Source organism: Halichoerus grypus, chromosome 12 (assembly GCF_964656455.1).
Source record: "Halichoerus grypus chromosome 12, mHalGry1.hap1.1, whole genome shotgun sequence".
Lineage (NCBI taxonomy): Eukaryota > Metazoa > Chordata > Mammalia > Carnivora > Phocidae > Halichoerus > Halichoerus grypus.
Window position 1 is genome coordinate 64,404,854 of NC_135723.1, and position 25,910 is coordinate 64,430,763.

General features: G+C 42.8%; 1 protein-coding gene across 3 annotated transcripts in view; it reads left to right on the forward strand.

The window, feature by feature from the left end:
- The window catches only part of BMPER (BMP binding endothelial regulator), a 239,995-nt gene that overhangs the window by 163,339 nt on the left and 50,746 nt on the right, over window positions 1–25,910 (forward strand). For all 3 annotated transcript variants that reach the window (XM_078059447.1, XM_078059448.1, XM_078059449.1), the window contains exon 12: window positions 5,358–5,694. In XM_078059447.1, the coding sequence (XP_077915573.1) occupies window positions 5,358–5,694 (337 nt within the window). The remainder of the gene's footprint in view (window positions 1–5,357; window positions 5,695–25,910) is intronic.

Genomic DNA, 25,910 nt, shown 5'->3' on the forward strand with positions numbered 1-25,910 from the left:
AACTTCACTTTGAAAGTGGCAGGTGTGAAGAGCTCTATTTATTCAATTTTAGAGAGATTAGTCCTCTTCAGAAAATTCAGACACCTGTTGTTTTATTCAAATGACTTGTCACTCTGTAGATGTAGGCCTCAGCTCATTTCTTTAAAGAAAGCAGCAGTTTGTGGCTCACCGTAAATTGTGCACAAGATGACTCATTATTACAGAGCACTAATTAGAAGCACCTTGCTGATCCGTTTGCATGCCAGCTGAACACAGTGGATTCTACTGATATGGAAATTATTGGTCAACCACAGCCCAATTCCCAAAGGGATCCTGGATCCTGGAAGATTGCTAACAGTCTAGGAGCTTCGATACTGTTCTGCCCATGGCTGGCAATACCTTATGGAATAAGTGTCCTCTTGTCAGGATTCCACATTGTAAAAATGAGTGAAAGGTTGAGGCTGCTAAGAAAATAATACTAGATCATAAACACCATAATTAGATTAGTGAATTTAACTCTTCTCGGCCTTGAACTTGATTTTACAATTTCCTTTTTTCCACGGTGCAAGTAAGTTATGTGATGCCCGTAATACCCAGCTGAACAATTTCCCGTAGCATAAACTTTCTGCTTCCTAGGGAAGAACTGTATTCCTCTGGGCTCTAAACTTGCGTTGAGATTATCCTTGGAACGGAACAATTCCATTTCCAGACACAAGTCTTCTCCCCAAACCAATCTCAGTTTGTACTACCCCTGAGGGATATTTTCTTTTTATCACTTATTGATTGTCCATTTAAAATATCACAATATATCCTTGGAGTGTTCTCCCATAGATTATTTTTTTAATTTCATAAACTCATATGATCAGAGCGTCCTTTCTTCAAAATAACAGCTTAAATCAAGCCTGCAGCTGGCGAATGGGAAAAGGGGAGGAATGACTCTTTGCCCCTGTGGTTTATGAACTCAGCACTTCATGACGGAATCATTTGGCAGAAGAGTGCAGGTGGCCGTGCCGCGTGGTGGGATTAGGCTGTAGTTGCTTACCTAATAACAACCGGGGTGGTACAGAGGGCACGGAGCAGGCTTAGTAGCTCAAGAAAGCACTGCTCACCCCCATCACACTCCTACCCCAACTCTTGGCACTTAGTGAATAATTTAAAAATATTTCCTTTCTGCCATCTGTTCACTTCATCAACTCTACCTGAGAGAGTTACGTCATATCCACCCGAAGGCATTAGCACGTGGGAGTGTGGTTTTTTATTTTACTTTTGGTAGAGTTCTATACTTTATGAACCTGGAGACAACACATATTTTTTCTTATTCTTTTTTCCTTTGGTATAAAATCTGAATAGAAAACCATCAATTTTTAAGCATCACTATGGTATGTATATAGATTTTGTACCTCCTCTGCCCTTTGAGTAAACAACAGCAAAGGCAACAATGACAGCAACAACAACAACAAAACAAAACAAAGCAAAACAAAAACAACAACAAAAGAGAAACAACTTCCCTCCCCCGCCAAAACAAAACAAAAAACCCCTAGTGGTCTGGAGCCTGGCTACGCAATTGAAGGGTAAAAAACAAGTTGGTAAAACATTCACTGGTGAAAAGGGATAATTGGAAGGTGCTTCAGGCAGCAGAGAGAATGTGGCTACTGCTTACACCACCAGATGGGACGTGTGCCTTGGCTTTAGCCTCCTGATTCTGCCAATTATTTCTACCTAATTTCCCATGCAGAGGAATGGGGAAACTCATCCCAGCTGTAGAAGGGACTAGCCCCAACCCCTACCACAAGGTTTTCATCTCATAAATGCCTATTTAAAATATCTTTTGGAAGAGCAGTTTTTTCAATTATAACTTATTCATTATTTTGCCTGTCACTATTGTAATTTACTTTGCATGGATTTTACTTATGTAGAGGGTAATGACAATCATGCAAACGTAGATGTATATGATACAGCGATAGACAAAGGCATCTATGGTTGTGTAAGTCATCCCTATACAGTATGAAACTTAGAATTGGTCCATTGAAAATCCTCTTAATAACAAAGAAAAGAGGAGGAAAGAGAGTGAATTACAAATTATTCCCTTACTGTGGGGACCATGCTTTGTTTGGTTTTGTTTTGTTTTATGACTGAGAGGTCAAAAGTTTTGAGAAGAGTTTACTAAAAACAGTGGGTCTGCATCTTCCCAGACCTGCATGGACCACCAGTCCATTGCATGAAAAGAACATAATGATTGGCTTGTTCACTGTGAGTTGATTTCCAATGAATTCAGTTGCCCAAAGTCTCAAATTTGTTATATCATTGTCAGTAATGATGTTGGAACTCCTTTGGATATAAATTCTCAACCACTGTGGCATTTGGGAAGAATAGTATTTGCCTACTGTCTAGGAAAGAGATTTGCAGTTTGGAAAATTTTGCAACATGGAAAGTCTTTGGAAGTATGCTCTAAAAGTTAGAATGTTATACGGAATTGATTTTCTTCCCTCGTTTCTCTTGCTGGGCAGCTGCCTGGCTACAGGCTTCTGAGGTCATGTTTCTTCTATACCTTAGAGAGTGTCTTACAAATCATATTATAGTTTGCTTGTCTTCTTTCAAAATTGTTATTTCAGTGTCTTAACTAGCATGAAATTCACAATTTCTTTGGCTTTCCAGATTCAGTGTATCAGTTTACAGGGTAATTCATTCATTTAGTGAGTATATACTATGTGCCAGATAACGTGTTAGATGGTGGGGTATGAAGAAATATAAATCTCTTTATAGGAGAGTTGTGGTTGTCAGAAGTGACACCATTGTCTCACAGAGATCCATCGAGGAAGTCAGTCCAGTGTGTGAATATTCTCAGCGTGTCCTTTCTCTGATCGCCTTGCCCCATTGCTCTACTCTCTTCACCAAAATACTCCTAAGAGAGACTTTCTTTTTTTACAAATTTTTATTTAAATTCCAGTTGTTGACATACAGTGTATTGTTAGTTTCTGTTGTAATATTTAGTGATTCATCACTTACATACAACACTCAGGGCTCATCAAAGGTGCCCTCCTTAATCCCCACCACCCATTTAAACTCCTTCCCCCCACCCCCTACCCTCTGGTAACCATCAGTTTGTTCTCTACAGTTAAGAGTCTGTTTCTTGGTTTACTCTCTCTAAGAGGGATTTTCTTATGACCTTCTTCCTTGCTTCTTTACCCAACTCTAGTTCGTTTCTGAATCCAGCTCCTTCTCCAAACCAAGAAATCTTCTCTACCATTTGCCTTGGACTAAGAATGCTTCCATTCCTTTCATTTACCATACAGTGATTTCCTTATGGGCCTTTCTGTTTATTTCTTGAGAAACCCAGTTTTAAAGATTTTATTTATTTATTTGACAGAGAGAGAGAGAGTGAGAGAGGGCACACAAGCAGGGGGAGTGGGAGAGGGAGAAGCAGGCCTCCCGCGGAGCAGGGAGCCCGATGCGGGGCTCGATCCCAGAACCCTGGGATCATGACCTGAGCCGAAGGCAGACGCTTAACGACTGAGCCACCCAGGCACCCCGAGAAACCCAGTTTTAGACCACTGGTTTATTCTATCAGTAACTCCCTAAAGTGGATTTGTAACTCTTTCTTGTGGCAGTTGTGTGGCCTACTCACAGTAATGCTATTTGGCTAGCCTTCTCTCCTCTTGGATCATGTTCAGACTTAAGGAGTATTGGCTTTAGAATCCTACTTCTGGGCATTTCTTACTAATCTTACATCACTCTGATTTCGTCTTATGCCAATTTTATATCCAGACGAGATCCATTCCCTCCTTTGCCGCCCCTTTCTTCTTTCCCATCACTGCCTCATCCCCCAACTTCTGAGCCTCTTCTGAACATTTTCTCACCAGCCTAATCTTGCAAGGTCTTCTGGGAGGAAAATCATGTTGCTCTTTCCAGAGGCTCAGAACAGGCTAAATGAAAGACTAGATTTTGTTACAAACCCAAGAGGGTAAGATTTAAAAACACACACGGGAAAACTTCCTCTTTTTTTGTTAAAAAAAGGGACTTTTTCTTTGGGTTGTCACTCTTAGGAAACAGTGACAGTGAATAAGGAGAAGTGCCAGGGCAGAAACGCATACCAACTTGTTGTAGATGTTCTCCTGGTGTTCGTGTCACCAAACTGGTACCTACTTCATCCGTTCTCTGGGAAACTCAGGCACTGTGAGGGTATTATCAGGAAAACAGTAAGAAAAGTTTCCAACACACATTTGAGACATAAAGAAAAGCTCTGACCAGGAGAGTGTGTCATTTGCTCTGGATTGAGCTTGATAAGGCTTTATCTAATGGACAGCGTCTTCACACACAATATCAGGATTATATGAGAACATTTCTTCTTGACCTTCTAGTCAGACTGATCTTTGATGTGTGACAGCATAACCTAGCTGTCTATAAGTGACATAGAAATGGCACTATTCAGTGGGGTCATAGGCTGATGGATCTTGAAGTCTTGGGCCACATATCTGAAAAAAACATGAATGTTTATAGATAAAACCTCTAGCATATTAGATGGTCAGTGTTCAGCAAACCAAGAGGAGCCTCTGTTCTCTACCTTCTGGAGCAAAGATTATTTCCTTGGTGAACAAGTTTGTTCTGTCCTGCTGATTCTTTCTAGCACATGAGGAACTTTTCTCCATGGCCTGGTAGCCTCCAGTACCTCCTCAAATGTTGAAGTTTATGATAAGCTCAGGGCTGTGAAGATTGGAAGGGTTCCACAACAACTCTACCCTAGGAAACATTGATTAAACAACCATCCTTGTCTCAGGGATGTCTGTAAAACGATGGGGAGGCAAACGTTTTCATTTCAGATATTTCCCTATGAGTGTTTTCCTTTGAAGAGGATCTATTCAGAAGCTATATATTTATTACTTTAATAGTTTCACTATAACAAATAATTTAGATATTTTCATTTGACATTTAGTATACTTACATGGGGGAATTTTTGGATAAAGAAAAAATTACATTAAAAATTATCATCTTTGTTTTCTTTCCATTTCCACATTTCACTTACCATTGGGTAAATGAAAGCACAAGATGGACCAACACAATTACTATAGAAAAGGGCAAAACTATAAACCTAAGAGGAACATGGTCAATGAGTGGTCCTCTACAAGTCAAACCAGGGTACTTAAGGTACCATATAAGGACAAACTTTATACAGTTTAAAAATTCTGAGCCCCCAAAAGTGTTTCACGTACTGTAATATAACATGTAATATGGTGAGATTAAACAGTAACCAAGAATTTGGATAGACCCTTAGTGTTCCTTGTTAGAGGTTAGTCATATGTACTATGTAAGGATACATGCACTTGGGAATTATTGGTGGATTTAAGAGTGGTTGATCCTCTTTTCCTCTCCTTTTCTTCTAGGTTTGGAAATATCCTGGGATGGAGACAGTTTTGTTGAAGTAATGGCTGCCCCCCATCTCAAGGGCAAACTCTGTGGTCTTTGTGGCAACTACAATGGACATAAGCGTGATGACTTAATTGGTGGAGATGGAAACTTCAAGTTTGATGTGGATGACTTTGCTGAGTCCTGGAGGGTAGAGTCCAATGAGTTCTGCAACAGACCTCAGAGAAAACCAGTGCCTGAACTGTGTCAAGGGACGGTGAAGGTAAAGCTCCGAGCTCATCGAGAATGCCAGAAACTCAAATCCTGGGAGTTTCAGACCTGCCACTCAACTGTGGACTATGCCACTTTCTACCGGTAGGTACAGTGCTTTGGGGGATGGGTTTTGGTTACAGACCAAGGATTGACTCAACCTTGAAACAGAGTGTATGAAATTTCTTGACATATAAAACAAGGGCCCCCAGTGCACATGGTAAACACTTTTTCTTTCTTGTGTTGAGACAGATCTTACCTTGACTCAGTCCCACATTATGTACCAAATTAAGAAATTGTGGGGAGTATTTCAGAGTTATCTCCTATAGGTCATTCTGGTTTTTTGTGTCTGCGGGCTCACTGGGAAGCTGGTGATTTTTCTAGGTGTTGGCTTGACTCTAAGGTTGAGGAGTGCTTCCCAAATTCTGCCTACATGGTGGTGGTATAGAGCAGAGGTGGGAATCTCAAATAACTCTGGCTGCCTTTGGATGTTTGAGTGAGCCTGGTAATTTGAGGCCTGAGGAAGAGTTCAGGTCTGCCTCACTGTCTAGCCCCAACAAATCTGCAAGTGGAAAACAAGGCAGTGAAATGAGAATTCCTTGGGTCTTGGCCAACTCTCAGACTTTGCATCCAAAGTCAGGGTGGAGTAGAAAGAAGGCTCAAAGATTAAAGAAGGAAAGTCTCTCGTTGAGAATATGGGTTCCATAACCTTTTCTTCCATGCTGCAAGGTTGCATTTGTGAGTTGATGAGTCTGGCCGGGTTGTACTTCCATTTATTACACAATTCCACAGGTTCAAGAGCTATGACTGTCTATAACTTTAACCACCATGGATGTGGGAGGAAACATGAGACGACGCAGCCCAAAAGGCCTTGTTGAAGTGATTTGCCTGTGCCTCTTAAAATGAGAAAGCTCCTGTGGTCTGAAGCCACAGAGAAGTTATTTTTACTCTTTAATTGCCACCAGTTTATTTCCCCTAGTTCTTGTTAAATGTGATCTTTTTTTATTTGATCTTTGGACATAAAAGATAAAGTTCTATAAAGACAGCTCAAAGTGGAGTGGAAAAAGGACTGTCCCTGTCATCACGCACCCTGAACATGGCTGTGTCTGCCAAACCATTTGGCTCCAACTCCTACGGTTAGCTCTTTTAAGCCATTTTCCTGTTATAAATTTGAATTCTCTGGGTTCCCTTCTTCCTCCTTCCTGTACCACCCCCTAGGTTGACCCCACCCTTGTCTATTGAAATTGAAAGATCTTAATGTAAGACTTTGGAGTGAGTTAAACAGCTAGACAAACAAACCAGGCTTCGTTTGGGATCTGAATACCCATCACTTGAAGGTCTGAGGGAAAGCAGTAGAGCATAGCAAGTAAGAGCTTTGTGGTCTTCCAGGGCTAAAACCAGCTTTACAACCCTGAACAATTATTTAAGGTCTCTAAACCTTAGTTTGCTTATCTGTGAAGTGGGGATAATAAAAGAACCCACCTCAGAGAGTTGTAATTCAGATTTAGTGAGATTATGAATGTCAGGGCATGTGCATAGCAAGTGCTCTGTAATTAATTGATGGCTGCTGTGGTTTCTTCTATCAATTAAATTAAATGATGAACAAGTATAAAGACTCGTTTGGAAGCTCCTCTGCTCCATTTGCAGGTTTGGATTAGACCCTTCTCTGTCTAACATAGAAAGGAAAGGCTGTGCTTCTCCCAGGGCCCCAACAGCCTACACCTTTGATTTTTGTCCCATTTCAGAGGAGTGTGTTGAAAACAGAAATTGGAGAGCAGGCCTGCAGAGATTAGTCCCTTTTTGCAAATTTCTGTTTCTTTTCCCTGTGGCGATTTATTTCCTATTATGATCCCTGGACTGCAAACAGCAATCTGATGAGCACCTTGGCAGAAGTCGTGAGAAATGACACAGACAAGAACAGAGAGAAGCGGGATTGTGGGGTGGCCAGGCAGATGCCCCCCTTCTGCCCTTGGAAGTTGCTGCAGCCTCCACAGCAGCACAGTGGGGGTGCTTGTTTGTGTTAGGGGCTTGATGTGCAGAGTCTGGGGAGTTTATGAGAATGCTCCCGGGACCTTTGCCATGAGGACTGGAGCATGGGATGTGGTGGGAGGTGAGCTCATGTTCCGCTGCGCGTGGGGTGGTGGCAGAGCACCCTCCCGTGGCCAGCCACTCCTTCCCAGCGGAGGCCGGGGAGCTCAAGAGAACGGAGCTGGGTGATCCTGCCTGTCACACATCCTGCTGATGATCTCATGCCCCAACCAAGAGTGTGTCTTCGTGCATTTTCAAGTGAGGGGGGCCAATGTTGGGCAGATCTGGGGTTTCTTCCTTTCTTTCAAGCATCCGTGTGGCAGGAAAAAGAAAATGAACAAGGTCCACATGGAAAGGCAGTTTTGTTTCCAGGGGGATCTCCCATGAGGACCAAACCTTAGAGAGGCTTTAGGAAGCAGTGGACAGAGAATGTGTTGGGTGATACCAAGTTGGACCTCATCTCTACTCTGCCACTCTCTAGCTGTGTGGCCCTGGTGGCTAGCTGAGCTTCAGATTCTTCACCTGTAGAATGGGTATGACAGTAACTGCCTGGTGGGCTAGCTCCTCCAAGGACTGAGGTCAACGGGCAGTGCCATGTTGTACTTGGCAGACGGCTAGTGCTGGCATAGTGGCTCTTGTCCTGTGTCTCTTCCTTCCCCCGGAGAACCTTGTCCCCAGCTCTGCCACTGCTCTTTCTGATTGGCCATATCTTCTCCTGCTCTTATCATGGAGAATGGATTAGATAGATTCTCACTGATAAATCCGTGGAACAATTTAAAAATGAACTGTTTCTCATTGGTGACACTGAGCGAGATAGTAGAAGACAAGAGTCCATTGCGATCCCTTTTAAAAACGTGTTTTTTGTCTTACGAGAGTAATACATGTTCATGACAAATAATATTAAAGTGAATAAAGAAGAAAGTGGTAATCATATGATATTTCACCCATGTAAATTTTTGCCTGTAGAGTTGATGTCATTGATGAAATTTCTAAGATGAATCTGAAAACATAGACATGACTGTAGCTGTGATCTTATTTATGAATCAAGGATTTGCCTTGATATCATGAAAAGTCATATACATAAATTGTGTATGAACTTGATTCCTTGCATTTTCCCTTCACCTTCCAAAGAAATATGAGTATTTTCTGTAAGGACAAAGAATAAGGTCACCATAGCATATAAATGCAGCCCTCCCAGCACCACTGTATTTATGACAGGGAGAAGGGAGAGAACAAAGAAAATACTTCGCTGAGGAAATGTTACCTTTTTTGGGTTTTCTTAATCATGTGATAAATTCCACAGGGCAAATTCTGTTATAAATAGGAGATTACTATTCTTATAAAGTGAAAGTCATAATTCTAATTTCTCTGTAGAGTTTACTTTTGAGATGTCTAGGATTTAAAACTCTTATTTTGGTCTTTTATCTACTACAACATTTTAAATAGTAAACTGTCTATTGTTTAAAACTTGAAAAACTTGGTAAGTGAATGAGAAATTAGCCAAGATTTTTGTTTTCTCTTTTGGGAAACTTTTTCGGTTTTGCTAATTTTCTTCACAAATCAGTTCTACCCATCATGGCCTCATTTGGCATAAAAATGTAATATTTAATTAAATATTAATTTAATCTTTGTGATCAGCATAATTTGGTTTAATTCAGTAATTGAATATGTTTAGGTGCAAGATAATTTAATTACGAATCACATAAAAATTTTAGCTGGCTGCATTGATAATGCATCTAAAGTCCTGGAGTTGCTAAATGACTTGTCCTTAAATTAGATAATTTCCTTCAATAATTTTTTGCATTCTCCTTCACTGGTATGTTACAGAGAAATTTCTAGTAGCGAGGGAGGTAGTGTACTGTGTAAAAATTGATGTGAAGTCCTTTGAATTGTATTTGGATTCATGCATGGGCTCCCCCGAGGGGAATCTGTCGAGTATGTTCCACGCCTCTCTTCTCCTTTCTCATGTTCACCTTACTTTCCCGGCCTCATGTTGCTTTCTCTATTCATGTTCTGGATGCCAGCTGAGACATCCAGGAGGAATAGGCAGATGCCCACCCCCCGCCCCCACCCAGCCAAAGGCTCCCTCGAGATCCTCGGCACCCAGCATCAAATCTGCTCCCCACTTGCTGTCTTGGGCCACACTGATGAGAAGCTTCGGGCAGCCTTGGGCAGGGAGAAGCTGGAGGTGGGCTGGGCTGTGTGGGTCAAACCCGGGAAGGAGAAGACCACATCACTGTGTGTGAAACATCGGCAATGGGCTTTCTCCCGAATGCAGACCCAAATCCCAGATAAAATAGTTACAAGAAGGCATAACTTGCCAGTACAGCAGGGCTCTGAAGTCGGGGTGGCCCACATTTCAGAGAAGTCAGGAAAAATGGCTGTGAACTGCAGTAAAGCCCAGGCATTTATAGACCACAGTGGTCTCAGGACTGTTTTCCTCTCTCTGCTCTCCTTAATGGGATATAATTCACCAGAGCAAAAACTCTGTTCACTTGTTCGGTTTGGGAAAGTGGGGATTCCCAGTCTAGGAAATGTTCTTTTCTTTCCATGCAGTGGTTTGTACAGCTGTAAGGAATTGAAGTCACGCCAGAGGATTCACAGATGTGTCCTTCCTGCGGAGGTACTGGGAGGTAGGAGGCGGGAGGAGCGCAGGAGAACACTGGAGCTTCCATAGCACAGTGGTGTTGGATATACTGGCGTCCCGGGACTGACAGTGGCTTCCTTCCAGGAGAAGATCACAGACTTTGTGGATGACCCACTTTGTGTTTTCCTGGGAAGGAAACTAATCATTTATTATAAAACAAGAGAAGAGATCAGGCAAGGAGTACACACTTGTGTGTCTGTGTGTGAGAAAGTCATATAAAACTAACTGCGATTCTATAATTAAAATCAACTCAATCTTCCCTTGCTTCAGAGAACATGCTGGGAACATTTCTGTTTACATCTTTTAATAACTTGTCTCAAATTACCGTTAGAACTAGGATCCTAAATCAAATGAGATATTCATTTTAAAGTGTGACATTATAGGCCTTTCTTTTTATTTTTCTTTTGGCACACTAAGCTTTTAGGATGAGTAGTCACTCTGAAGCTGTCAATAAGGTATGCTGACACCAGGTGGCAGTAGACACCTCAGTTGTACCACCTATCAGACTTCAGCCCTTACAAGTCCACCCTTAAAGTTTAAAATGTTACTAGGTGTCTTCCTCAATTTCTTTCATGAGTATTTTATAGTTTTCTGAGTACAGATCCTTTGCCTCTTTGGTTAGATTTATTCCTAGGTATCTTATGGTTTTGGGTGCAATTGTAAATGGGATCGACTCCTTAATTTCTCTTTCTTCTGTCTTGTTGTTGGTGTATAGGAATGCCACTAATTTCTGTGCATTGATTTTATATCCTGCCACTTGACTGAATTCCTGTATGAGTTCTAGCAGTTTTGGGGTGGAGTCTTTTGGGTTTTCCACATAAAGTGTCATATCATCTGCAAAGAGTGAGAGTTTGACTTCTTCTTTGCCGATTTGGATGCCTTTTATTTCTTTTTGTTGTCTGATTGCTGTGGCTAGGACTTCCAATACTATGTTGAATAGCAGTGGTGATAGTGGACATCCCTGCCGTGTTCCTGACCTTAGGGGGAGAGCTCTCAGTTTTTCCCCATGGAGAATGATATTTGCTGTGGGTTTTTCATAGATGGGTTTTATGATATTGAGGTACGTACCCTCTATGCCTATACTCTGAAGAGTTTTGATCAAGAAAGGATGCTGTACTTTGTCAAATGCTTTTTCTGCATCTATTGAGATTCCCTACTCATTAGTGTGCTCTCTTGCTCTCTCTCTCACTTCTGCCCTAGGCTACTCCTTTTACTGTATCTAAAAATACAATGCACATTCCTGCCTCTGGGTCCATGTCATTCCCTTCCTGGGATGCCCCCATTTTCTACATTGATTTAAGCAGAAGGTACAGCTAAAGTCTTGTCCCAAGCCACCATAAATGTTCTTTCTTTAGTTTCTTAGATATGCTGATTGTGTTTGTCACTATTTAACATAGGCTATGTTGCACTGCCCTTGGTTCTCCAGCATTGGGTTTTAGGTTCCCTGGGGATTGAGGGATATCTTTCTACCCTTTTGTATTTCACCCAGCATCACCCCTGGAAGTCGCCCCTGGAAGGAAATGTGTCTCAGCTCCCTTGCTAGCCTCTCTCCCATTTTTATCCTCTCTGATATGTGACTTCTGCTACCCTTAATTCCAAGTCCATTTTAGGTCTTTATCCCCACACTCAGTTACACACTTACAGTCAGAGTGTGCCTGCATCTCTGTCCTATCAGGGAATAGACTGGTCAGGGCGGGCAGAGCCTCTGGTCCACCTTCCATGCTCCAAGAACTGTCAGCACTTCTTACTGTGTGAGCCTATTGCTGTGACTGCCTCTGGAGCTCAGCACTACCTCTGCCTACTCACAATTCACTTGAAGGCCACTTGGAGGGGCCCCGGGGTGGCTCAGTCAGTTAAGCGTCTGCCTCAGGTCGTGATCCCAGGGTTCTGGGCTCCCTGCTTATCGGGGAGCCTACTTCTCCCTTTCCTCCTGGCTCGTGCTCTCTCTCGCTATCTCTGTCTCTCTCTAATGAATAAAATAAAATAAAATAAAATCTTAAAAAACAAAGAAAGCCACTTGGACCTCCCAGTTCCTCTTTTGTCTCTCAGATAGGATTTGGCTTTGCCATCTTCTCCCATATGTTTTGATCCACAGATGTTTCTGTGTTGGTCTCTCTTAGTTGGTCTTAGGACTTCAAATTAGCCTCCTCTTTTAGAGGCACAACTGACCTTGATGGGTGATCTTACTGTGGCCAACTGACCCTATGCCCTGGCACCCCTCAACGGCCTTCTAAGTGCCTGGATTTCAGTTCAGAAGGGCCCTTTCTGGTTAGTCCAATTTTCTTGGGGCTAATGCGGAAAAAAATATATATGAGTACACTTGGAAAGGTCCAGGGTTGCCTGGGACATCATTGTATCCAAGTCTAAAGTCATCTCATGTTTAAATTTTCATATCAAAAAGAGAAAGAGTATCCTTTAAAGAAGACATAAAGAAAAACAGTAGCTATCTTAGCAGGTAGGTTACCTGAAGAGTTTGGGCCAATGGTACGGCTAGCCAACTACAAAGGTGGAGGGAGCACAATCCATAAAAGACAACCCTCACTTTTGACCCCACCAGTTGGGGGGTATTCTCCAAATCACCTTCAGGGTCAATAATTTGCTAGAAGGACTAACAGAACTCACAAACGCTGTTATACTCATGGTTATAGTTTATTATAGGGAAAGGTCATATATTAAGAGGAGAAGAGACACAGGGCAGAGTCCAGGAGAGGTCCAAGCATGAGCCTCTTCTGTCATCTCCTATGGAGTCATGGACTGACGTTAACGCCTCTTGGCCACCGTGCTGGCAACATTCACTATTCACCAGGTGTTTAATCAGGGAGGTTCACCTGAGCCTTTGATGTCCAAGGATTTTACTGGGCCTACCACCTGTGACCCGCATGGCCGACTTCTGGTCTGCAGCTCCTCCCAGAGGTCATGCTGGTGCCTCTAGTATCCGGTTCCTCTGGAAGTTGGGACTGTGGTGATGTGGCCCAAAGCCCCCATCATAATCACACTGTTAGTGTCTGGTGTCCAAAGCCCCCAGGCAAAAAACAATACTCCTAACAGGCAGGACATTCCAGGGGCCTAGAGATCACCCTCCCTGGGAGCCAAAGTCCAGGGCCAGACTTTTGGGCAAGGTGAATTCTTCACTACACAGCCTGTCTGGCTCAAGGTTAAATCTTAATTTCAGTTTGATTTTAATTTTAGCTTTGAGTTTATTGTCAGCATAAACTTCCTAGAATCCTGCAGTGTTTCTCCTCAGAAAATTACATCCTGGGATGCAATTAGACGAGGCTTTTGAACACATTTCAATGAGTGTCATTGTCACAGGTAAAACACTGATTATTCTGTAGTACCTCTCTCAGTTGCTTAGGGGATGTCTTGATTACTTCTCAGTAAGCAGGAGGCAGTCTGGTGTAGCTTCCTTATATTTTCATTATTGATGAGCATAAGGCCTTTTCCATCCACGAGAGCAAGTCTGGCGTGGGTGGTGTTTTCTCTATTTCCCTGTTGAGCTAACTGGGGCACTGAGAGATGAGAGATGAGGGGGCTCCTTCGGGGCTGCCCGTGGAGCCTGAGCAGCCAGCCTGACGGGACACCTGGTCCATGGCTGCTCTCAGAGTCTCTCGCTGTCCGTTCAGCTTTTTAAGTATGCTGCTCTGCCATGATGTTTGGAAGAAGATTTCATTAATTATTTAATTTTTTCCTTTTACAACGTTCAACTGAGCACAGCTGTGTGCCAGGTACTGTAGTAGGTTGGTGATTTGGGACTGAACAAGAGAGACAAAAGCTTTTCCTTCAGAGGACCCGGAGTCTAGTGTGGGCAGACAACAATAAATAAGAAACAAGGTCACCGCCAACTGTGAGAGGAGTTATGGAGGAGATAGGGCGGGCTGGGGGAGGCCAATGTTGAATTAGGTGCACAGGGAAAAGCTGCAGGAGAAGCTCTCCTTTGAGTGGAGTCCACGGCAGGTGGGAAGGACTGGTGAGGAGGCCCAGCCAGGGCAGGGGGAAGGGCACAGACCCCGATGCTGGGAAGGATGTGGCCAGTTTGAAGACCAGAAAGGAGGCTGCCATGACTCACACTTCTAGAAAGTGATGGGAGTTTGTATCTCTTAATCCCTTCCCCTAGTCCACCTTTCCCCCAAGCCCCTCCCCTCTGGCAATCACCCGTTTGTTCTCTGTATTTGTAAGTCTGTTTCTGTTTCGTTTTGTTGGTTGGTTGGTTGGTTTTGATTTTTAGATTCCACGTATAAGTGAAACCATATGGTATTTGTCTTTCTCTGTCTGACTTATTTTGCTTTGCATAATGCCTTCTAGGTCCAACCATGTTGTCACAAATGGCAAGATCTCATTCTTTTTTATGGCTGAGTGATATTCCATTGCATCTTCCTTATCCATTCATCTATCAATGGTTACTTAGGTTGCTTTCATATCTTGGCTCTTGTAAATAATGCTTCATATAGCTTTTGGGATTAGCGTTTTTATTATCTTCAGGTAAATATCCAGAAGTAGAATAAATAAGTCATGGGGATGAAAAGTACAGCATAAGTAATATAATCCATAATATTGTAATAGCTTTGTATGGTGACAGATGGTAACTAGACCTATCGTGGTGAATATTTTGTAATGTCTATAAATGTCGATTCACTAGGCTGTAGCCTGAAACTGATATAATATTGTATGTCAACTATACTTCAATTAAAAATAAATTAAGTAATTAAAAAAAACCACACACTTGTCAGGGGAAGAAAAAAAGTGATGGGTATGCTGCCAACAACCACATGAGCTTGGAAACACATCCTTGCCCATTTGAGGCCCAGATGAGGCAGCAGCCCCAGCCAACACCTTGATCGCATCCTTGTGAGACCCCGAGCAGAGTCCTTGCCTGGACTTCTGATCTAGAGAAACGGAGATAGGAAATGTGTGTTGTTTTAAGCTACTTAATTTGTTGTGTAAGCCACTAAACTTGTTGCACAGCAATAGACAACTACTATATGTAGAAATCAATCTTGACTTATCTTTGGATTTACTGTTTCTTAAATACTGACAGAAAATATAATATGAGCACTCTTTTTTTTTTAACCATTTCAAACTTTCCCATTTTAAATAGTTTGATGTGACTCCACCAATTCTGGGCTCCCTGTCCCTACTCCATGGTCCTGTAGCACTCTGCACTTCCCTTATCTTTGTAGATTTGACACATGTATTATACATGTCTTTTTAAAAAACCTTATCACTACTAAACTGTAGGCTTCTGGAAGCTCATATGTTTTGGTCATTATTTTATACCCAGCACCTAAGAAGTTACATGGAATATAAATGTTTTCTCGTATTCAAAAAATATATGTTGGATGACTAAATAGGGAAAAAAAGAATAAACAAAGACATATTTTTTAAAAGATTTATTTATTTATTTGACAGAGAGAGAGAGAGAGAGCACAAGCAAGGGGATGGGGCAGAGGCAGAGGGAGAAGCAGGCTCCCCACTGAGCAAGGAGCCCAATGCAGGACTCGATCCCAGGACCCTGGGATCATGACCTGAGCTGAAGGCAGACGCTTAACTGACTGAGCCAACCAGGCATCCCAGAAAGATTTTTTAATAAGTGATGGATAGAGTGGTACAAAATGAGTGTGGCATAGTTGTCAAGCAGACTTTGGAACCTGCATCAATTTCTGAACTCCTCTACTTCCAAGTTGTGTACTGTTGAGCAGGTTGGCTCATCTGCTGAGGGCCTGGCTGCCCAGTGTGTAGAAGGGGGTGGTAAGAGGACCTGGCAGATTGCTGTGAGGGTTTGTTATGGGACTTGCAGGAGGCACTCCATGTGGATATTTACTCCAGGCCTGGCATAATGGCCATTTTATTATTAATATTATTTCATTGCTCTGAACTAGAAACCTGTTTTGTGTGTAGTTTGCCTTCAGCATAATCTATTCAACCTGGTTCCAGAACCTGAAAAAGTGTTTCAGTTTTATTTTCCATGGTCATTTTTAGACCCATCTGGAAAAACTTCTTCATATCTTGCATGGAAATGGATGCTTTTTCTTAAAACAAAACAAAGCACACAAAACCAAAAGCTGATTGGGAATTCATTAACGTTTTCACAGTGTGCTCTTCACAAATCATTTCAACTGACAGTACTGACCCAGAAGAGGAGGTGAAGAAGGGACAATGGATTCTCTTAGATGAGTACTTAGATGTGAACCTTAAAAAAAATTGGGCTCATCCCCAGTGAGGGTAGAGATTGAGAATAGAAAGAGTTCATGTGTCTTATTCTGTTCTTCTTAGAAGAATACAGAGCGTAGAAGAAAAAAATGTATGCCAAATTCTGACTTTCTTCATGCCAAACTTCTTTGCCTTCTTTAATAGTATCTGAGCATAATTTAACCTTCACATGGTGATTCAAAGTTATTACTGGGGTATTAGTTGCACTTAGGAGTGTCATTCCAAGGAGACCTAGGGTGGGGGTGGGGCTCCTAAGCTCTGTTTGAAATTTAGATCTTCTTAGTAGTGCATGTCTTCTTAATAGCTTTTCCTTGACCTATTTCCTTCTCTTCATTTCTTTTTTTGTTTTGATGTAAAAAATAATGTTGATTAATACTGTTTGTGAACTAAATATTTAAAGGTTCTGAAAAAAGACCCAAGGCTTTCTCCTATGAGAAAAGTACTTTCTTGGCCAGTGGTTACCAGACAGCTCAGAGCAAGTTTGTGACCCATTTCCATCAAGTGTACAGAACTTCAGGGCGAGGATTTTATTTTTTAAACTGATTAATCACAATCCTGGTTTCATTTTTATCTTCCTGGTATTCCTCATTTACTGTTTCATTTTATTTCATTCTGTGTGGAGTTTTGTAAGTGGATTTAAGTCCTTTCTGGAACTAGTTGAGAAATAAGTGACAGCGGTCATAGGCAAGGGGTCTAGCACCTCTGAACTTGCAGTGTTTTTCATTATGAAATAGAGCAACAGGTTGCTCATGAGGCTGGATGAGGTTTCTGTTGTAAAGCCCAGATGGAATGACAAGGATTCTACTTTTGCTGGCCGCATCACCAGTAAGATACAGTGGCCTTCATGAGGGCAGGCCTGAGCCCTGTTGTTTCAGGTTGTCCTTTGGAAAATCAGGATATGCAGTTGGGTGCCAGAACTCAGAATCAAGAGAGCCTGGAGACAGGTGTCCTCAGGCTTCCATCAGGCCACATACAGATGGCTTGGAACTTTGATGTGTCATAAGTACAGCCGTGTGGCTCAGTGAAACCACAAGGACAGGTGCAGAATCTTTTAAAATTAGCTGGTGTCCTGGCCGCATCATGGGCTTCTCAAAGGTGTCATGGTGGCCCTCGTATGTTCTGGGAGCAGCAACAGGGCTTCAGTCCAGAGTGCAGGGCTGTACTGGGTCTGATGGCTCTCTAGGATTCTTTGGCCATTTCCTAATCAAGTTGGCAAAAATTAAAATCAATGGAGAGTGTGCAAATACACAGTAAGAGGTAACTTTTGCATTCATGGATCCTCCTACATACTGTTCTCTATTTACATGGAAATCTAATATTCAATCTTATTTATCTTCTGGCCTGGCAAGTAAAAGGAGCAGTAGGCTTTCACACACAGGCTTTCAGAGGGGGCAAGTGTATATAAATAAATTCAGAAGTGTGTATATTGGTGAAAGAAAAAAAAAAGGCCAAGGGGCAGTTTAGTTAAGGAAGGAAATGATGAATTTTTTAATGTATCCACAGTCCTCTTTTCTAGGCTTATGGTCAATTATTCATGTCTAGGAGTCAATGAAATCAATAAATAATAAATTAAAATAGATATATATTATCTATTGTAAAAAAACAGATGATTTTATAGTCATTGTTGATGGATTAAATAATTCACTGGGCGCTGTTCAAGGTGCTGGAGATAGGGCGGTGAACAAGATAAATGAGTCCTCTGATTCACAGAGCTTGTGGAGCAGGCTAGTGAGTGAGCAAGACAAGTAAACAGGACTGTAGATAGGGAGGGATGCATTTTTGAAAGAAGATGTACAGGATGCTGTCGGAATCTGCCAGGGGGTGGCTTCCTGGAGGAGCTGACTTCCTAAACTGAAACCAAAAACATATGTAGGGTTTAGCTGCACAAAAAGAGGAGTAAGGGGTTCCAGCCAAAGGAGCCTGCATGTTCAAAGCTGTGGAGGCCAACAAGAGCCTGGCACAGGTGGCTAGGAGAAGGATATTCCATGGTGCGATGTCATAAACAATGAGGGGTGTGGACCATGAGTCAGGAGGCAGAGGCCTCAGCGGGATCATTACAGTTTATGCCCCACCATCCATCAGACAATGGAAGGGACACATCATAGTGTCTTTCAGCCATTAACTGGAGCAGGTTATTCTGAGCAGTGTTTCAGTAAAGCTGAAGCTTTTCACTTATTCATCATTCAATTATTTATTAGTTTTTATACACCTATTATATATTGTATGCATTAAGTCATGACTCTCAAACTTTAGCAGATTTTAGAATCATTTAGTGGGCCTGGGGCAGGGCCTCAGAATGTACATTTATAACAAGTTCCCAGGTGATGCTGGGGGTCAGGGACCACACCTGGAGAACTTCTGTACAAGGTGGAGGAATTATAGGAAGAATTGCTTCCAGGTGTTTATGGGTCCCCAAGGGACTCAATTCTCTGAGATTTTGTCTACTCAACAACTTTATTTTTTTATTATGATGTGTGTGTGTGTGTGTGTGTGTGTGTGTGTGTGTTTATCCTGTACAGTCTATCTCTAAATGTTAGAGATGAGAATACAGAGTGGGTCCGTGGCTTAGGGGTTAGGAGCTAAGTGTATGCCCACTTAGACCGAAGTGGTAATGGGAGTTCAGTGGCATTTCCTTGGTGTGTAGTTCAAAGTACAAACACCAAAGTAAATCTTTTTATGTCTTTTTTGGTGAGTGAAAGGGGACTGGCCTTACTGCCTCCTTGTTCATAAGGCCAGGCCAAGCAGAAGTGCTGGATTTGCTCTGCTAGGTTATTGGTGAGTCAGAATTAGAATCCAGAGTCAGAGTTCTCCTGGTCACTGAGATGCTTTTTACTGAGAGTCCAGTGCAGGGAACCACCCCGGGTACTTTTAGAGGACCCAGGGCCCAGCCAGTGAGGGGGGAGGGAGGACTGAATACAACACAGCTTTGTTGCTGGTCAGGATCAGAGCCCAGGATTCCTGTGCAGAGGCAGGGCTGCCCAAATCCTCTCTTCCCCAATGTCCTCAGACAGACCCGGAGACAGGGGCCAGGACTGTGTGCCCAGAACGGCCGACAGGATGTATCTGTAAAAATCTGTTTCCTTTCTACTGGCGTTAGACTTTTAAAGAGCCCGGTCAATGGGCACAGAGAGTAGAGAAATAAATGCTTTGCAAGGAAATGGGGAAATCTGGTGGCGATACTGGAATTAATAATTCTTTTAACATGAAAGAGCAGTTCCCTATGATCTTTACTGCTTTACCTAGTGTTTGGAGTTTTAAAAGAGAGAGAAGACAAGCTGGTTTGTTCATTGCATCACAAGCAAATGGCCCATGTGTGAGCTTGAAGGTAGGATGCATTTGAGCTGCTCAAATAATATGGGCCAGAAGACCTTTCAGAGCCCCTGAAAGCTTTTCCATATGAAAAGAAAACCAGGAAATTGGAGTCTTCATTTTGTCTTTGTGATCAAAGCCGGGAAGGAAAGATATTAAACAGATACTGACCCATAGTTTTGTGGCCACCATTAGGATTTATTGGCCTGAATAGCAAATAAGGGCTGCAGAAAAGCTGAAGTTGGTATTTACTTGAGGGGATAAAAAGCTTCAGATTCAGAAGCTGACTGAAAACAGAGGGCTGTATTACTACAGATAATGAGTCCATGGGCTTTTGGTAATAGGAGGTACCAGCAACCGTGTTAGCTGACATTGATTGATAGGCATTATGGGCCAGAAACTCGGGGGGGGATGTCTGATAATATATTACGACGTTAATAATAATGGACAATGCTATAATAACTGGAGGAGTAAGAGCTTACATGTTGGAGTGCTCACTATGGGCCAGGCGGCCTCTGAGGGCTTTGCTTGCATGTAGTGTTCCATTTGCGTGGATGAGGAGTGGGAGCATGGAGGAGTCAAACATACCACCCAAGGTCACCAAGCAAAATAGAGGCAGTCAGGACTTGAAATCAAATATATTTGACCCAGAGCTTATGCTTTTGACCATTACCATCATAATCTGATAATAGTGCCTTCTCGTCCCCTGTCCTCCACCCTAAATTTTCTCCATTTTCTAAACTGAGCTAAAAACACTTGGGTTTTACAAATGGTGCATGTGCTACAGTTTATTTTCATTTCAAAGGGTGTTTTCTTCTTTTAAAATATTTTCTTTTCTTTTAAGCAAAATTATCTGCTCAGGCTTTGGAAGCATTGTGCTCTAGTTTATGTTGGCTAAATTTTAAATAAACCAATTTCATCCTATTGGTCTTTTAAATAGAAATACGTGAATTTCAAAATGGTGGCCATTTTTCTACTCAGATTTTTTTTCTGGCCCACAGTATTAATTCTAGTGCTAAGACCCACTAATGCCAGATCCCACTGCAAAAGGCCGAGTTCATCATGGAATGGCAATGCTTGATTCTAGTGCTCTGCACCTATAAAGTGTTTCTAACCTTTTCATCTTTTTTCTTCTTTTTGCCTTTAAAGACTGTTTAGAAGCAATTTCTAAAGAAAGAGACTGATTTTTATTTCACATCTTGCTTAAGATGTTCTGATTGATGTGATACTGGTAACTCAGTGATTCTGAACTTCCGGGAGGCCACAGTCCTTGTTGAGAATCTAACGAAAGCTAAGGTCCTTTTTCTAGAAAAATGCATGCACTCCTGTGCATATGACAGGGAATTACCCGTGTGGGCATCAGTTAAGTTATCCTGGCTCTTTCCTCCCTCTTTTTCTCCCTTCAGCTCTTTAATCAATGGTTTTTTTGTGCCCTGTTAAGTGTTAGGCGCAGTGCTGTGTGTTGGGATTACAGCAGTGAGTGAAATAGCCCCTGTCTGCATGGGGCTTATAGTCTCGTGAATGAGAAAGACAGTAATCCAATATCCTCACCAATAAATATGCTATGATATGTATGTGCTATAAAGGAATACTTTGGTGTATAACCGGATCATTTCACAGGAGAGTCAGACCCAGTAGGTGTGTGTGTGTGTAGGGGAAGAGGGAGACACATGCATCAGACAATGACTCCCTCTCCCCAGCAAATGATACGTGAGCTGAAAGCAAGAGGATGGGTAGCAGTGAACTAAGCTAAGAGGCAGGAAGAGAGGGACCTAACCAGGGAGCATTGTGCCACATTCATGCACCTCTGAAGTGCTGATGTAGCCAACCCCCCAAACCACCGCGTGCCTGTCCTAAGGAGCTCTGTGTACTTCCTGTGTTATATTCCCAATGTAATGAAGTCCATGGTGCAGAATCTCACCTGTCAGTGATTCAGTCATGTCATGTGTCTAATCGTATTTCCCCTGAAGATAAATCCCTCTTGTGGAGCTTTAAAATGGGTTTTCTCCCATCCAAGTCCTAATCAGGTCTGACCCTGCTTAGCCTCCGAGATCAGATGAGATCGGCGCGTTCAGGGTGGTATGGCAAATAGACTAAAATGCGTTTTCTCTTCACCCTCAAGGAAGTCCATTTGGCCGAATCTGTTCTATCCAGGGCAGGGGTTTGCATTACTCACTGCGATATGCTTGGAGTCAGGACCCTGCTCCTTTGCAGCGCCCATCTGGAGCGATGCAGATAAGCGGGCACACACTCGGGCACACACACACAGATGTGCACACCAGGCCGTGGTCATGCTGTCAGTACATATTTGTGCACCTACTCTGGCTCAAGCTGCGGACCCGGGTCATTCTTTGTTATCCTTGGGCCGGGAGCACTGGGGAGCTTGTTAGAAAAGCAGCATCTCAGTCCCTCCTCTCACCCTCCTGAAACAGAAGGTGCCTTTTCGATAGGGTTCCCACATGATTTGTGTGCACATTGAGGTGTGATCAGTGCTGGTTTGGTTTTCTCCATTTCCACTCTTACCTACTCTGTACTGTGTTGTTGAATATTTTAGTCTCAGTGCTTCCATGAAAGGCTTGATAGCACATTGAAGCTTTTAATTATCTGTATTTTGATAGAATAATTTCTTTTCCTATGTGGAGAAAAGGAGGAGTCCAGGTCACTGTTTCATGGGACAGTTGGAATTTGACTGACAGGGATGGACGGTGGGCTGTCACACTCTGCAAAGGCATTTCACCCATTCATGGGTTGGTCACCTGTTAGTTACTGGCCTTGTTCTCCATTATTTACATCAGATGGAAAGTCTCTTAACAGACATTTTTGAAGCGGCTGGTGATACTGAAACAGGGCAAAGCAATTGTACACGAATCAGTGAAATAGCTCATATTTGTGAGTTGTGGTCATTTGTGTTTGCGTCATGCCTTCTTAAAAGGGTCTTCCCAGACACTGAGCTGCAAGATGACAGTGAAAAGTAGCCCAGGCACCAGCCCAGCTCATGCATCTGGCCTGGCAGGCCGGCCACACCTCTCACTCCCCACTGGGCCCACCCCTGCCTGCTCTCTGATTCCCAGGCTCTGTCCTTCAGTTCTTCATAATAGTAACTCATTCCCTGCCTCGCTGGGCCAGCTAACCACCCATTTTGTTTCATTTTCTTTCCTTTCCCTTGATTTTAGCATTGCTCACAGCTTTGGGTAGGAGACCCTTCCTACATGAGTCTTGGGCCCCAGGTACCCCTTGGGTGGTGGAGGACCACAGCTCGGGGAGAGTACAAGAACCTATGTATTCAAGTGGCAGGATAACTTTTCTTTGCACTTCGATGACATCCTCTACTTCCTATGTTTTAGCTGTCTTTGATTAAGTTTAGCTGATTAAGTTTGCTCCCCTTGTATGAATTAGATCTTTTTTTTCAGTTGCATCTAAAGAAAACCCTAATTAAACTAGTTTCTATAGTAATGTGTTTAACCTGTAAAAACGAGGATCAATTGACTCATGTAACTGAAAAGTTAGGGCATTTTCCACTTTCACTCGTGGCTTGATCCAGAATTTAAATGAGGTTACCAGGGTTTGTGCTTTCTCCAGTTCCTGCCACAGTCCCTCTGTGTTGGAATATAGTCCCCACGCCCCAAATTCTTCTTGCTTAGAATTTCAGAAAAATTATGCAGACAGGGGTGTGTCTCTTCTCCCCCAAACCCCAGGAGCTCTCATGCATCTCCTTGGTTCTGACTGAGTCTTGTACCCATCTCTAAACCAATCACCATAGTTGGGAAAATCACATGAGTTGATTCACTTAGACAAGTGGTTCTCAAAACTTTGGAGACTCATCTGGAGGATCCACCCAAACACAGATTACTGATGCCACACTCAGAGGTTCTGATTCAGCAAACCTGAAGTGGGATCCGAGAGTTTCTAACAAGTTCCTAGGTGGGGCTGATGCTGCTGGTCAGAGGACCACACTTGGAGAACCACTGGTTTAAACCAATCAGGGGCTCATCACATAGAGACAGAGAGAGAGAGAGAGAGAGAGGTGACAACATAATTCAAGGTGCTCTTTTACCTGAGGAATGGAGTTGGATATTTTTATTGCTCCCTCTCTAGCATACTTATACTCCTATTGAAGCACAATTCCTGCCAATGTGTCATGAGGAACACCTCTACGAGGGATTTTTTAGGCTCAGGGAATGCACCTGTGACCCAGACAGAGTTTTTACTCTCAGAACCTGGAGGGGTGGTGAGGATGGCAACAAGAAGCATTTACCTATATAACGGATGAGGTGATTTCATGTGTTACAAAGAAACACAGAGCAGGGAGAGAGATGGAGAACAATGCCAAGGTCTGGGGGGCGTTTCATGGAACTTGGTGAAGGAAAGCCTCTTGGATAAGGTACCATTGGAGCTGAGACCTGAAGGGAGAGAGGGAGTGAGCCCTGCCCCAATTTAGGAAGACCCCTTCCAGGCAGAGTGCAAGGGGCTTGGAGAATTTGAGGAAGTCACTGTATCCAAGGAAGAAGGAGCGAGGGGGAGAGAGAGAAGAGGTACAAAAACATAGGGCTTTACAGACAGTGAACAGGGCCTTGGGTTTTTACTGTGAGGAAGAAGAGAAACTTCCCGAGACATAAGCAGCACCTCTGGGAATAGGGATTTGAAATATGATAGAATAAACATAGATGTTGAGAGACTGAACTGTGCCCTTATATTCAGTTAGTGTCCAAGTACTGAAAATCCAGCATTGGGCTCTAAGTGGACCTGGCATTTTTGCTCCCTACCCTCACCATTTCTCGTCACCATATGTTTTGAAGCTCAGTATTCTACAGAAGAAAGGAGACACTACCCATCTCTCTTCTGGTCAGTGCCTCTCCATCCTGCGCCTGAGTCCCTTTCTAGTTAAGCTGAATAGAAGATTGTTTTCTTCTAAATGTAAGCTCTGAGCGATAACCCACCATCACATAAACTTGAAACTCCACCATTTCTCCCATTCCTCCTCTAGGCACTGGGAAGGGGGATTCCTGTTGAATTGTGCTTGGAAAAAGTTTTTGGAAGCACATTGATTTTTTTAAATAACTTCCCCTCAAAGGAAAGGAAGAAATGAAAAAGTACACTGTCTGATTAGAATGCAGGTGTCCCAGAAGGGTGACACGTTTACAGGTCTGCAGGACTGCTGGAATGGGAGGCCTTTTGGGGCCTTCAAGAGAATGAATCATGAGGCCTGATTTTAACAATAAAGATGCACCAGTCTCCCAGAGGGCAGGCCCATCCAGGGGACTCTAAAGTCATCCAGAAGCTTGTGGTGCTGGGCCAGCAGTGAGACCTAGTATATCCCATCTGTGGTGCTCAGAAGTGCTTAGTGACTCTATTAATTTATTCCATCAAGTTCACGTTTCTGAGTGTGGTTGCCAAGGCTCCATGCCATCTGGCAACACCTTATGTTTTGAGATTTGCTCATTTTTACCTGCATTCTATTCCAGCCAATCTGGCAACCCCTGAGGGCACTTGGTACTTTCCCATGAACATGCCTTTGTTTTTGTTTGCTGTCATTTGCTGGGACTGTCCTTCCTGCTTCTCCCTGTTCCAGCTCAGTTTAAGGACATTCCCTTCCTAAAAGCATTCTCTTGAGCTAAAATTGATTCTTTCTCCCCTATGCCTCTCATGCTTTGGTTGTTCCATTTAATGCACTAATTCCATTTAGTCTTGGATATATTGCCATTATTCCTCTAGGACAGTTTTCCTCAAGAGATGCCATCTCTTGAGGGAAGAGGCCATTTGCTGTTCAGGTTTATGTCCCTCTCAAACACCCACCACACCCCAGCATATGCCAGAGGGACTCAGAATTCTCAAGAAAGGCACAGTGAGTTGCACTAAACTGAATTCTGGCTCTAGGTGAATGATGGTGATTGTGGGCTATTTTAATCCTGGGGCTTGTTAAGCAATTTTCTTTTCTCCTTTTTTTTTCTTTCTCTTTTTCCTTCCTTCCTTCCTTCCTTCCTTCCTTCCTTCCTTCCTTCCTTCCTTCCTTCCTTCCTTCCTTCTCCTTCTTTCCTTTTGTATTCTTATACAACCTCTCCTTTTATTTTTTCTTTTGGGACATGTGGATTACATTTTCCTGAATGCTCAGGACCACTTTCCCTTTTTCTCT